At 40.0% G+C, this 14,676-nt stretch overlaps 1 protein-coding gene across 17 annotated transcripts in view; it reads left to right on the top strand.

Moving 5' to 3' along the window:
• The window catches only part of KIF16B (kinesin family member 16B), a 321,124-nt gene that overhangs the window by 69,784 nt on the left and 236,664 nt on the right, over positions 1–14,676 (top strand). For all 17 annotated transcript variants that reach the window (XM_058287591.2, XM_058287585.2, XM_058287593.2 and 14 more), the window contains exons 11-12: positions 2,741–2,806; positions 6,156–6,215. In XM_058287591.2, the coding sequence (XP_058143574.1) occupies positions 2,741–2,806; positions 6,156–6,215 (126 nt within the window). The remainder of the gene's footprint in view (positions 1–2,740; positions 2,807–6,155; positions 6,216–14,676) is intronic.

The following is a 14,676-nucleotide window of genomic DNA, read 5'->3' as shown; positions in this document are numbered from 1 at the left end:
AACTGAGTTCACTGATCTAGGCCTCATGCAGATCAAGAAAGAGAGTATTACGGCACCCTAGAAGACCCCTAATGCTCCTTTTCAGGCACTGCCAGCTCCACCATGCAAGAAAAATGACTAGCTTGACTTCTAACAGGCTAGATTAATTTTGTCTATTTTGTTTGTTTTGTTTTTTGTTTTAGGAGGTAACAAGGATTGAAACTAGGACCTCGTACATGAGAGGCAGGTGCTCAACAGCTGAGCTACATCCACTCCCCAATGGGAGTTGTTGTTTTTCATTTGTTTGTTTGATTTTAGGAGGTCCCAGGGATCAAACATGGGGGACAGGTGATCAAACACTTGAACTGGTTTTGTCTATTTTTTATCTTTATATTTACCTTTATATAAAGATAAAATTTATTTATTTTTATGTAAATAGAATCATGCAGTAAAAATCCTTTTGGTTTGGCTTCTTTCACTCAACATTGTGTTTGTGAGATTCACCCATTTTTTTCCTCACTTGTAAAATCATTTTATTGGTATAAATATACATATGAATAAAATCCCTTCATCCTATAATGCAAGTGAATATTTGTGAAATGTCTTAAAAAGAGTAGTATTTTTTACAGATGTCAAGGTAGTCTCAAAAATCACATGAAAAGCTAATGTGCAGATGGAAATTAAAGGCCTTCAAAAAGAGATTCACCTATGTTGTTGCATGTATTTGTAGACCATTTATTCTCATTGCTGTCTAGTATTCTGTCCTGTAAGTATATCCCAACTCATTTATCTGTTCTGCTTTTGATGGGCATTTAGGGAAATTTCAGTTTGGAGCTCTGACGATTAGTGAAACAACAAGAAAATGGAACAATAGAGAAATGATATAAGTAACGAAACTGAGGAAGCAAAGAAGACAGTAGCTCCTGTGGGGCATGGGCTTCAAAGCCAGGGGGGACCGCTACACACTATGTGAATCTCTCTTTTTTTTTTTTTTTTTGTCTTTATTCATTTTTTAAATATTACATTAAAAAAATATGAGGTCCCCATATACCCCCCCCACCCCCCTCACCCCACTACTCCCCCCATAGCAACATTCTCCTCCATCATCATGAGACATTCATTGCATTTGGTGACTACATCTCTGAGCACCGCTGCACCTCATGGTCAATGGTCCACACCATAGCCCACACTCTCCCACGTTCCATCCAGTGGGCCATGGGAGGACATACAGTGTCCGGTAATTGTCCCTGCAGCACCACCCAGGACAACTCCAAGTCCCGAAAACGCCTCCACTATGTGAATCTCGACCACTCACATGTTTGCAGCTCCTCAGAGGGCTGGTGAGAGTGGCTCGAGCGCTGTGAGGACGCCTGCGTGGCTGCTGCGAGGGCCTCGCCTGTGAAGGGAAACCCCTGTGCTTCCCTGTGGGCAAGCTCGGCTTGCTGCTGAGTGTGGCGCAGGGTAATCTTGTAAATGGATGTTCAACTGAACCTAAGAAGACTGCTTTGTGGGTGTTCCTTGTTTAAATAGAAATTGGAAAAACCTGCATAAGGAGAGTGCGTCTGTCTGGGGAGGACAATTTGGCAATTAAAAAAAAACAACATGCACATATGTAGAGAGAACTCACAAATTCCTCTTTTAGGAATTCATTCAATTGATAAACCACATAGACAGTTGGTATAAGGATATTCTTTGAAGTGTCGCTGGTAAAGCAAAGATTAGAAGAGACTGCATTTCTACAAATAAGAGAATACTGATCCAAGTGAGAGAATATATATACAATGAAATACTGTACAGCAGAAGTGGAATGGGCAAAAAAAATGCGAGGATTTTACCTGAATTGAATTTTATCTAAGATATATTGTATGAGTAAAAAAGTCAATATTCAGGATAGCATTTGTGCTGTTTGTGTTCAAAGAAACAGTAGAAGCACTTGCATCTAGCCTGAATAACTGCAGATTTACACACCAACTTGGGTACAGTGAGTGCCTCTGGGGAGGGAGGGAGAATTCCTTTTTTAAAATTTTATCTATTGCCTTATTGGGTTCTAAGAAAGGTATAAAGATCAGTGGGCACTGTGTACCCACCACTCAGTTTAAGGATTAAAATGCTATGGATACGGTTGAAGGCCCCTGCTTGACCTGTCTGGTTCCATTTTCCTCTCCTGCCTCTACCTGTCCTCTTCCCTCCAGTTCTAACCTGATCTTGGTGTTTACCATTCTCATGTTACTCTTAATATGCCTGCAGCATTGGTAAGGGAATGGATAAATAGATTGTGGTGCAGCAAGGTCGTGCTTGGAATACCACCCAGCACTGAAAAAAATGAGTTTCATTTGTGTGTATCAACATAGATGAATTTCTGAAACCTGCAGTTGAATAAGATTTGAGCTTTTTACTTTTTGATTCTTGTACTTTATGCCTATAGAGAACAGACAAATCCTTTAGGACATAGGGATTTAAGTTAGGTTTGATTCTGGTAAAAGATCAGTATGTTTGTCTTTGACTTTTGCTTTGCTGGTTTGTATCGCACAGGTAGATTTACCAGGATGCTATGCTATGAGTATTTATGAGATGTGTTACTTATTGATTAAAGGCTTGGCCTTAAGTGACACTTTTGGGGGTTGGAAGTGGAATTACTTTCACCTCTATTTAATAGTTTATTAGGAAATTTTTTGATAATTTACTATATTCATGGAAAAATCTTTAGTCTAGATGATTGCTGTTTACTAATTGCTGATCTCTTTTATGGTTTCAATTGTAGATTGCTCTCTTAGATTCCCCCACAGCTCTAAGTATGGAAGAAAAACTTCAGCAGAATGAAGCAAGAGTAAGTGATACTTTCCTTTGTTATTTTAAAAAATCCTAACAGTGTTATTTTAAGTGCTTGCTTTTCTGTACTTCTCATTTAAGAGTCACTTTCTTTTTTCATTCCACCTAATCTCTCCACCCCCCACTCCAAAGTGACCTTTTTATTTTTATTTTTATTTTTATTTTTTAAAGATTTATTTATTTAATTTCCCGCCCTCCCCTGGTTGTCTGTTCTTGGTGTCTATTTGCTGCGTCTTGTTTCTTTGTCCGCTTCTGTTGTCGTCAGCGGCACGGGAAGTGTGGGCGGCGCCATTCCTGGGCAGGCTGCTCTTTCTTTTCACGCTGGGCGGCTTTCCTCACGGGCGCACTCCTTGCGCGTGGGGCTCCCGCACGCGGGGGACACCCTTGCGTGGCACGGCACTCCTTGCGCGCATCAGCACTGCGCATGGCCAGCTCCACACGGGTCAAGGAGGCCCGGGGTTTGAACCGCGGACCTCCCATATGGTAGACGGACGCCCTAACCACTGGGCCAAAGTCCGTTTCCCCAAAGTGACCTTTTTAAAAGAAGCACAATCAGTTGACTTTATAGGTATTTCATCCCATTCTGTGAGACTTAAGTGGAATTTGTCTGGCACCTAACAGTTAACTGTGACTAAAATTCCCACTCTGGCCCTCCTGACCATGGTGAGGTCCTTTGGGTCATCAGAGTACATACGAGTCCCCTGCGGAAGTCTGTGTTGAGTTCACTAAACAACAGTGGTCCCCCATGGCTTAGCATTGACCGTCGTTTAATTCTCTGTCACCTCTGTTCCTTTGTTTCAGTGGGAAACCCAGCACTTGGGGACTCTCTAGCTGCTCTAGGTAGATGCTTAGATTCTCTAAAGCTGGAGGAGCTCTGTGGCAGGGAGGGAGACTGGCCGTGACTGATTGGAGGAGAGAACAGCTCAAGAGATGTTATGGACTGAAGCCAGTGTTCTGTGCATTAGTGCTTTTTGGAAATTAGTTTCATGGCTGACCTAGTTCTATGCTACTTTTATAAAACAACAACAACAGCAGAAATAACCCTATGTGAAAAGAGAAATGAGCGTTAAGAACAGTTTTTGGAGTGGATTTTATTCACTGTGTTGAATGGTTAAAACCAATTGAGAAAGAAAATTGGATTCTGTTGGTAAAAGCTTTTTCCAGAATATACATTATTGAAGCTATAAATGGAGTTGTATTTTGGAACTTGACACTTCCCTGGATAATTATACTGATAATAGTATTAGTAAAAGCATTAGCTTATAAATCTCTACTTTTCTCATGAAATTTTGTTTTTTTAGTGCTTGAAATTCTAATTTTGAGTGCTATGAAATATTTGGGTATAGTCTTAAATTGTTTCTCAGTAATAATTTTCAGCAACACCTAGCAAGTTAATAGAAACAGTAAACATATTTTAATTTGAATGTTGCACATGCTGTGACAGAAATGACTGCCTTTCTTGTTCATACCAGTTTCTAAATTTACATCTAGCTTTTTGCTGTGACCCTTTTTAATTGTTTTCCATTTACTTGACTGTAAATCTTATCATCTGATCACATGGATAGAGTTTAGAGTTGCTATCATAACATTTGCATTTTTATTAATGTTACAATGAAGAGTATTTGATTTAAAATTAATAGTAAAACAAATCTGTGGTATAGTTGTTAATTTTTTAATTGCAGTGATCTGCTTGAATTGGAAAAGGGTTGATTGGCTTAACATTTCTTAAATGAGAACGTAATGTTGGAAGAATGTGGACTCATTTATTGCCAGTGAGAATGTGTTAACCAATTGGTATACACTAGTAAATTCAGAACACTAGTCTTTCCCCCTTTTGTAGGGATGAGATGCATAAGACTATTTCCTTTATGAAAATGTTCCAAAACAAAAAAGTACAATAGCCATGTGTTTTTTATTGCTTAGGAGAGTTCTCTGGGGCTGGAATATTGCTGAAATGAAGTATTGAAAGTAATGACTGAAGTGTCTGACTGAGTTCTGGATAAATCAGTACAGTCTTCCCAAACCATTAAAAACAAGTGAGCAAAGAACTAAGTTAGAGAAGCTCTTTAATCCTGTCTCTTGTTTTTCTTCAAGAAGATGATAGATTTTGACATTAGTAACTAGTGAAAAAGAGACATTAGTAAAAAAAAAATGTTAACATAGAACTCTTTTTGGAGGTAAATTGAGGAGTAAAATGAACTGCCACTGAACGATTGTTATTGGTGGGTGAGGTATGTTTTGGTTTTACTCTCGGATAAAGCACTCCGGTTCCTCCATTTTCTCTCAGTAATAGATGCCTTCCTCCACTACCACCGCTGACTTGAATGTCCTTTCAGATTGCTATACTTATTGGTATGTGGACAGTGCTGTTTCTTAGCAGTGAAAGTACAAGCATATGCAGTCTGTGCATTCATTTTGGCCTGGTTACTAGGGAGACTTACCGGTGGGTAGACCTGTAGGTTTAAATGGGACGGTATCTGCTGTTGGGAGTAAGGAGGAGGCAGGAGTGATAAAGAAAGTAAAGACTGAAAGGTTTCTTCTCTTTTTGTCTCCGGAGTTACTCTCTTTTAGGGCTAGGTTATATTCCTCGCCACAGAACATACTTTTTATTCTTTTTTTTTAAACCTCCCTATTCAGGTATCACTGTTTACTTTTAATGAATTAATCCCTAGGATCCTCTAAAAAGTTTTATGTAACTACTAGAATATTTCCAGTAACTTTGAGAAGCAGTTTCCAACTGCTTTTTGTTCAACAATTGGGGGCTCCCCCTCTCCCCCCAAGTTACAGCAGGCTAGAAACTGGTTTTTATCAAAAGATTTTTCTTTTTCTAAAAAGAGTTAATTAAAGAACCACCTTTTTAAAAAAGATAGAATGAGATTTATAAACCCTATTAATTAACTACAAAAGCAAATTATCTCCTAAAAGAAAATTACAGCATCCAAGGTGATTTAATCACCACATCTAATTAGAAAGAAAAGTAAATCACTATTTCTTAGGACCTAAAGTATAGTTAGGAAAACTTAACCCATTTAATGGGATGTTGTTATCTTTGAATTTGTAATTTTGGTTAACATCCAGGAAAGTAGCTTTTACTTAGGGTATACCATGTTGTAAAACCTAGGCAACTTGACAACAAATTTTTGTCTATTTTTTTGCTTTGCTATAATGTAGGGTGAGATCAACTTGTTTGATATATATTTAATGATGATTCTTTCAGGGGTAGCCATTGCTATCTAATTAAAAATAATTATATTTCATCCTTCCATAAGCTATGAGAATTTGGAAACTTACTAGAAAATCCTAATACATTTTTAATGGAATAATCACATGTTTATTTTTCCTTTTAGGTTCAAGAATTGACTAAGGAATGGACAAATAAGTGGAATGAAACCCAAAATATTTTGAAAGTAAGGACTTTGAAGAGGTGTCTCTTAAATAGTAACCCCTACCCCCATGCCTGTTGTGTGCGTTGGCTAAGGTATGATTCATGGAGCTGACTTTGTTTTGAAGGAGTGGGAATGGGGGCCCTTAGACATTAGAAGAGTGGGAATGAGAGCTGTGAGGTAATAAGGAACGGGAATAGGGGCTGCTAGTAAAGGAATGGGATGGGGGCTTTCAGGCTTTAGAGCTGTGTGTGTTTTAATGCATACAGATCATGTTGCTACTTAGATGTTTGCTTTCAGTTTTTGGAGTTTTTCCATTTTTGACTCAGCAAATATTAGAACTGTATTTAATATTCAAGGGCATCCACTTTGCCTTTCCGCTTTTATTAAACCCAATGTAAAAGTGATACACTACATGAAAAAAGATACTTCCCATAACCGTATTGTAGAATATGCTTGCATAGCATGGCTAGATTTCAGGAATTTCTAAACGTGTAATTTCCTATCAGAATATTTCCTTTCTGTTGAGGGCTGGATGGTGATAGTCTGCTTTTCTGGCAAGACTCATTCTGAAAGGACATTCAGTAAAGGCCTCCATTTTTCACAGTCTGTGCTTTAAAATACATGTTTCTTTATGTTCCCATTTTCTGTGGAGTTAGTAGAAAGCCTTTGTCATCTGTTGAGAGTCAGCTACACTAGATTTGAGGTTCAGACTTGAATTTTATGCATTTATAGCATCTGCCTCACTTTGTATGAGAGAAGGTGATTCAGAAGCTGTTGAATCCGAGGTTTGCTTTTGAGGTGAAACTTTCTCAAGGGATTAAAACCTGAATCTAATATTGGCAAGGATAGATAGATGACATTTAACTGAGTGTCTTGGCAGAACCCTAACTTGGATCCCATTCACATGAAAATGAAGCACCCAAGCACAAAAGTTTCATGGCAGTACATTTTTGAGTCCTGGGTCAGCCTTCACTTCTGCGTCTGACAACTCTCTGAGTGGGAATGGTGTCACATATATAAAGCTTTCCTTGTACCATTTAGGCAATGTGGCCTTCTCTGGGTGAGAGAGAGGCAGTTTCTCATGAGGTCAAAGATTGTGCTCAATTCCTAATGGTGGTGGAATATGATGGTCCTAGAGATATTCTTTCTAGCTATAGGAAGCATGGCCTGCTCAGGCTTTCTCTTTTTCTTTCTAATTATAATGATAATGTATTTTATTTTCAGGTACTTCCTCAGCATTTCCTTTGTTGAAAGACTTTTGTGCAGAAAGCTGAGTAAAGATCTTTCTGTATTTCAGAACAGCCAAGTATGGAATAAGCATCATCAGAGATGAGAATATTTGTCAGAGTTTAGGTTGCATTGACTCTGAGAAGTAGTGCCACAGCCCTTGACCTAGGAAGCCCACATCATTTGACCTTTCATGATGTACCCTTTCCTAGGTAAATCTGCCAAAGAGGGAGGACGAAGATCTGCTCCATTTAAGGAAAAAGAAATCACATAATTAGCTACTTTATATCATCTCTGCAAAGAATTCTCACTGAGGGGCTCCATGGTGAAACCCTTGAGTTTTTTCTTGTGCTTTTTCTCATAAGGTAATTCTGGGCCCTGAAGTTAAATCCTTGTTCAATTCCAATTCTATTTTTCATAGCTCTCATTATTTTCATTTTTATAACTTTTCAGAGGAGAAGAAAAAAATATGTGATTTGTGCTAGGTGTTAAAGGTTATGAGAAAGACTAATGATATTTCAAATATTTCCCTTCTCTTGACCTTGGAAGCCTATTTTAGATTTCTCTGCTAGTATCTGTGCCTTCAATCTGTAGATGAGTTCTGCTCACATTTGGTATTTTAAGGACTGTCTTCATTTCTTATTGGAAGACATTTCCTGAGGGCTGAAGTAATCAAGAGGGTTTCTCAAATGCTTTTTTAGAAAACAGTCTTTGGAGATTTGTGGGGAAATTAATTGTTATTTGATGGGTTTGTGCCTGTTTGGCTTGTGTAAATTCTTTCTCAAATACCTTCTCTCTGTTATCAGTCAGTTATTGGTCCAATAATGCTTCATAAAACTCACCCCAGCTCAGTGGTTTAAAGCAACAAGTTGTTTCTTTTTCCTCCTGCGTGTGCAGGTTGGCTGGGCTTGGGTCCAGGCTGGGGGTGGGCTCCAGGTCTGCTCTCCAAGTCGTTCAACCTCTTTGGACCAGCTGGCTCTCTGGAGCACACTCTCCTCATGGTCATGGCCAAGGTACAAGCAGGCAGGCTTTGTCAAGCAAGCCATTTCAAGGGTCTGCTTGAATCAGTCTTCTCACTCCCCATTTACCAAAGCAAGTCACTTGGCTGAACTGAAAGTCAAGGGGTGAAAAAGTCTATTTCACCCTAAATAAAGCCATGGCAAGGTTGTAAAAATATATAATCCTACTGTGGGACCAATAGTTTAATCTATGTATGCTTACCTTAAAATAAGAATTTAAATTCTGAGAACTTGCTTTTTAGAGACAGGCCCAGTGAAGGAGCATATTCCCAGGATTATTTTCATCACCAGAATGCTGTGTTTTACTCTGCCAGTTTGTCAGTTGTCTCCTCTGAGCCCCAAATTTTAAACATCCAAGTAGAGAACTTTGGGGAGAAAAATGAAGAGTTAAGACATCTGGGGGATTCTGACTGTGCTACGTGCTTCTGTTCCCCGTGTTTCACTTGTGGGACTTGAGATTAGTTTGCTAGTAGACACTGAGGAGTTGCTTCCGGAATAGAGGGGAACCTGCTGTTGCCCAGGGCTTGGAGTCTAAAATTAGTGTACACAGCAAAGGCTCCTTGAAATTAGAATTAGCCTCAAGAGTCCCTTACCCTGGAAATCTTGATTAAGATGGTTTTGGATGCTCAAAAGCCAAGATTTCACTTTACTTCCCTCTTTTTTGCATGTAGACTGTGACTCCCCTTGCCCCAGATGAGTGCAATCCAGGGTCTTGATGAACGGGGTGGAGGGAGAGTGAAAGGCTGCTGGGGCCATACTGTGTTGATGAGAAGGCGCTGCTGTTTTCAGCAGAGCTCACAGCTGTGTAGTGGTAATGACCACAGGCTTTGATTGCAGAAATCGAATCTTTATTTCCATTCCCTTTTGGACTCCCTGCCTCATGATACTTTGTCCACGACTCTCACGTACCCAAGTTTCCTAGCTTGGAAATGATGGTGGATGGTAACTTCTTCCTCATAGTCAAGTTAAAAGGGTGAGAGATAATAAGGTAATGGAAGTTATTCTGAAAGTAATTAATAACAGTAGGAAGCAAGTCTTATACACAGGTCATGAGAGAGAGTTTTATCATCCATTCCAGTGTACTCTAGATCTACACTCTCTTGCCCCTAATCTACCTGACATTGTACTACCATATATTTTTCTAAACTATGGATCTGATTACATTTCTATTCTGATTAAAAGAAAAAAAAAAACCGAACTCTTCATTTTCTGTAAATTAAAGTCCAAACTCACTTGCCTGGCCTCCAAAAGCACCAATTTCCTCCCCAGTTTTTTGTGTCCTACCACAGTCCTCTCTGTCCCTACTCCCCATGTGCCCCCAGCCCTGCCTGCCAAAAGACTTGCTGGTCTGTGCCCTGCACACCCCAGGATATTGGGTTCCTTGGCATCTCTTGGCCTTTGCCGCACCATCTGGGTTGCCTCCCGGTTTGTGGGCCTCTGTCACAATCCACCTTGAAGCCCTTCCTGTTCACCTCCCTGATCCCTGGAGTAAGAGCGAAATTTGTTTTCTTCTGTCACAGCATTCGCCATTATCTGAATTTGGTGCTATTTGTTTCTCCCTCTCTGTCAACATGCATGCTCAGAAAAGCAGGAGCAGGTTCTGGGCAAGGACTGTCCCTTTGTTATTTTGTGAACCAACTCTAGAAATGCTTTTCACAGAGCAGGCATACCGTGAAAATGTATTGGATTGTATTAGTATCAAGAAACAAAAATTAAAACCTTGAACCATGCAAATTTGAAACGCAGTGGAAAATGTAATGTGGAGTGGTAGTGGGTGGCCGTCTTGCCCTAGCCTTGCTCGTGCCTGTTGATTCCGTCTTATTTTCCTTGTTCCTGTCATGGAGCCCCATATATGATCATGTATTGTTATTCTTGGAAAAAATGCAGCTCAATTCTTAGGATTAGAGTTCAGTTCTTCATATGAATCATTTAGGTTCTAAGGCTTCCTTTAATATTTCCTGCAAAGATGGATTCTTTTTTGCCAACTCTCCTCGTTTCTGTTTGTTTGTGAATACTTTATACTCACCTTCATATTTGAAGGACAATTTTGCTGGATAAAGAATTCTCGGGGAAAAAAAAAAGAATTCTCTGCTGGCAGTTTTTCTCTTTAAGTATCCTGATTGTATCATACCACTGTTTTGCCTCCATGGTTTCTGAAGAGAAATCTGTGCTAAGTCTTACTGGACGTCCCTTGTAGGTGATGGTTTGCTTCTCCCCTGCTGCTCTGAGAATTTTCTCTTTATCTTTGACATTTGCATTTGACATTCTGAATAGTATGTGTCTTGGAGTAGGTCAATTTGATTTATTCTGATTGGATTATTGGATCATTTAGATCCTTGCTGTATTCAAAGTGTGGTCCAGGGAATAGCAGCAGCAGCAGCAGCAGCAGCAGCAGCAGTAGCAGCAGCAGCAGCTGGGAGCTTGTTAGAAATGCAGATTCTTAGGCCCTAACCCAAATTTTCTGAACCTGACTTTGCATTTTAATAAGATTGCCAGGTACTGTGCCTGCATCTTAAAGTTTGAGAAATTTTGAATTGGATAAACCAAGGAAAGGTGGACCCATATTGAGTCTCTTTGCCCCCAGCTCTGTTCTTCCTTTTTGGTTCTGTTCTGTATCATGGGAGACTGACCCCCATGGACTGCTCTTTGTCAGGCTTTTATGAGACTCACAGGGGTGGGAAGTTGGAGAGTAGAATGTTCTCCCACCACCCCCTGCCTTGTGTGCCATCATGACCAGTGGCATCTGCATCTTCTACATGTCCCCAGCTCCTGCCAGAGAGGAGGGGCTGGCCCTGGTTTTAGTTTCTGCATGGTGGCATGGCCTGACCTCCAGGAACACCGCTTCCCTGTCCCTACCAGCCTTGGATGGGTAGCCTCACTGTCCCCCATGCCTTCCCAACTCTTCCTTCATCTGAATAACCAATTTCCTGGTATTTAAGCCCCTTGGATCTAAATGCTGTGTTGGATTCTGTTTCGTGTCTTGACCTTTACCTCTTGGTCTCTTGACCTGCGGTCCTGCCAGGTCCTCAGAATCTGGGGTTGTAACTCTCCGTTCTTCTTTTCTGGGTCTGTCTTTCTTGTCTCCTCTTAGAATACTGCTTTTGTGTGCTTTTCATCCTAGCTGAACTTTTCTTAAAAGATGATGTCTCCTTTGGGACTATGAAGTTAATGGTGTGATAAATCCAGCCTACAAGCTTCCCTGAGCCTTGGGATCGATGGATTCCCAAGGCCTCTAGTATTGGTTTCCCTTTGGCAAAGTTGTAAGATTGTACTGACCACTTAAGGTTTGAATTGGTTTATAAAATGAGTACTTAATACCCCTCCTGCGTTACTTTTGGCCTGGCTTTTTACAAATCCTTTATGTTTTATTGCTGATGAATGTTTTCAAGTGATCCTTTAAGAAGAGAATCCCCAAATTCTTTCTCCACTCTTTTTTTCCTCTTCCTTTATTGGTTCCTTCTCCACCCCAACCTTTGCATACATTTTTTTGGTTTGTCTTTATATGTACTTTTTGTTGATCTGCTCTAATGTTTTATAAATAGTTTTAAAAATTCTCAAAGATATGTTATCTGACTTCCAAATAACTTCCTGAGCTCTGTGCTTCCAAATAAATCACCGACAGTTTGGACTAGAGCATAAAGCTAGCAACTGGCTGACAGATGGTGTGACAGAAGGGAGAGCTGACTCTGTGCAGTGTCTGTCCAGAGCTGAACTGCAGAACGGCGCTTGCCGCCCTCACAGCCATCTCAGCGTGAATCTCTGCAGTAGAAATCAGTTATTCTACTGATTTCTTAATAAACAGGGTCTCCTTCTTACTAAAAACCTATCTTTTGGTTACTCCAGGATCTGACTTGATTTTGTGTGTTTGCCCTATATATACGACTTCCGATGGTGGCTGACCTGTGGGGGGGGAGGGGGGAAAGGAAGCAGACTACTCATTTACAAGCACTGTGCCTGGAGAGCTCCTCCTTATTTGTACAACTATATGTTGAGTTAAAGCTTTTCAGGCTTTCTTTATATGGATTTTTATAGATCATATACACAGTCAATGAACAAATAGTGTTGAATTGAATTTGGAGAATGGAACATTTTGTATCTGTGTGCTGATGAGATCCTAATACAAATGTTTAAGACTGGTGTCTTAATCTTCTTTCTCTGGGGCACATAGAAGAGGCAGGATACGACAACCCCACAGAAGGGTGGCTAACACATTTATGGGAGAAGTTTTTTTTTCACTCTTTCAGAATGTTTTGACTAACAAAAAATACAGTAAAATGAAATTGGAATCCTGTACTGGCTTAAATTTTTCTGAGTTTAAAGTTCATGGAGAGGTGTGTTGTCAGCCAGCTTATTTCTATTTTATGATAGAATCAAGCAGCTGAACTTTTGTCTCTGGAAGATTATGGCAGCCTATAACAGATTGTTTTTCCGGGCTGTCTGCGGTTTTCCATTTCTTGGAGGAGAATGTATTGAGGAGCATAATGGTTTTGGAAGCAGTACTCTACGTGGGGTTGCTGCTCAGCAGGATTGTGCCTAGTCAAGTTTGTGGAACAGGTTTCCTGGGGTCCTCTGGATTCCTCCTGTCTGGGGTTCCAAATCCTCTGTTTTCTAGAAAGCCTACAAACAAAGGATGTGAAACAATACTTTTTGTGGTCTCTGTCACCTGTATGTAGAAGCAGTTAAATCTTGACTTCTTCTTGGTATAAGAATTTAACCTGGTGTGGGGGTAGGTCAAGGACATGAGTTTATTTGTCGACATTGATTCTGCCTGGAATTTGGATTAAGGATGAGGCGTCCCATTCAGTCATAGTCACAGCTTCCTTATCATCAGCTGTTTGTGCATTTGCTACCTTAAGTTTCTACCATAGACTGTCACATATATTATTTGTAGCCGTTTTAAAAATACAACGCGCTGGCTGTAGAACTCATTTGGCTACATGAACCAAAATCTCTCTCCCTCATGGAGATTGTATTTGAATACTAGAAGACTTTTTCTCATAATTGAGCATTCTTTTATAAAGCTCCCATAATCTATTCTGCCCCCCCATCTCTTTGATTTTTAATAGAACAGACATAAAATATATTTGTTGATAAAACAATATAGTTCAGCTTCCAGACTGTTGACATTTGAAGCCTCAGGTTATGTAAAGTAAATTAAGTCTTGCTTTTTCACTTCCAGGATTCTATTAATTACATTTACTCTAAAAGAAGGCAATTCATACTAAATGAATTAATATATGTAAAGAAAGCACTTTGAAAAACCCCGGACACATAGAAAGCATTTTATAAACATTTAACTAGGATATAGACTCCATGAGGACACTGTATCTGTCTGGTTTTCTCACTGCTCAGTAGGTCTGAACACTGAATGGGTGGATGCTTATAAACGTCCTCATGGGGCTGTGTATCAGTGCAGAAGCTGTTTTGAGAATGAATTCATAGATGTCATATAATTGACAGGGATGGGAGCGAATAATGTTTGTCATGGGTGTGAATGATGTTTGATTTCTTTACATTGTATTGCAACTCTCTGTATACTTGTCACTCTATTAGATTATAAACTCCTTGAGGTCAGGGACCACATTTCATTCATCTTTGTATCTCTCATAATGATAGTACTTTATCTCCTCATGCTTTGTAGATAGGAAGCACTCTGAATAATTGTTGAACTCTGCCGCGCTCTCCCATTTCTAAGTAGTTTCAAGACAAGTTTGAAAATGATTGCTGCATAACAAACTGCTGTAAACTGAGTGACTTAAACAAACTTATTATTTTTCATGGTTTTGTGCTCTAGGCTGGCTCTGTAGAGTTTTGCCATGTTCACTCACACCCTTGGGTTTGAGGGTCTAGGATGGCCTTACTCAGGTGCCCCGTGATTGGCTGGATGTCAGCTGGAGTGGCAGGGGTGACTTGGCCTTGTGTCTTCCATCCTTCATCAGGTTAGCCCAGCCTCATTAACATGGCAGTCTCAGGATCCTAAGAACGAGAGGACAAGCCTCACAGTGCAGGCATTTCTCAGGCCATTACTTCCATCCTATTTGCTAAAGTCTCATTAGTCAAAGCTGGTCACATGGCTGGCCCAAGTCAGATGGGAGTTTACCCATGAGTACAGGGAAGGAAATGATTTTCACCATTTTTACAAAATATCTACCCCAAGCATTTTTTTCTCTATTCTCCTTGCACCTTTGCTTTCCCAACCAGTCCCCATGACTTGCACTTGTGTGTGCATTTGTGAG

This window comes from Dasypus novemcinctus, chromosome 24 (assembly GCF_030445035.2).
Source record: "Dasypus novemcinctus isolate mDasNov1 chromosome 24, mDasNov1.1.hap2, whole genome shotgun sequence".
NCBI classification, from domain to species: domain Eukaryota; kingdom Metazoa; phylum Chordata; class Mammalia; order Cingulata; family Dasypodidae; genus Dasypus; species Dasypus novemcinctus.
This window is presented reverse-complemented; position numbering and strand designations above follow the sequence as displayed.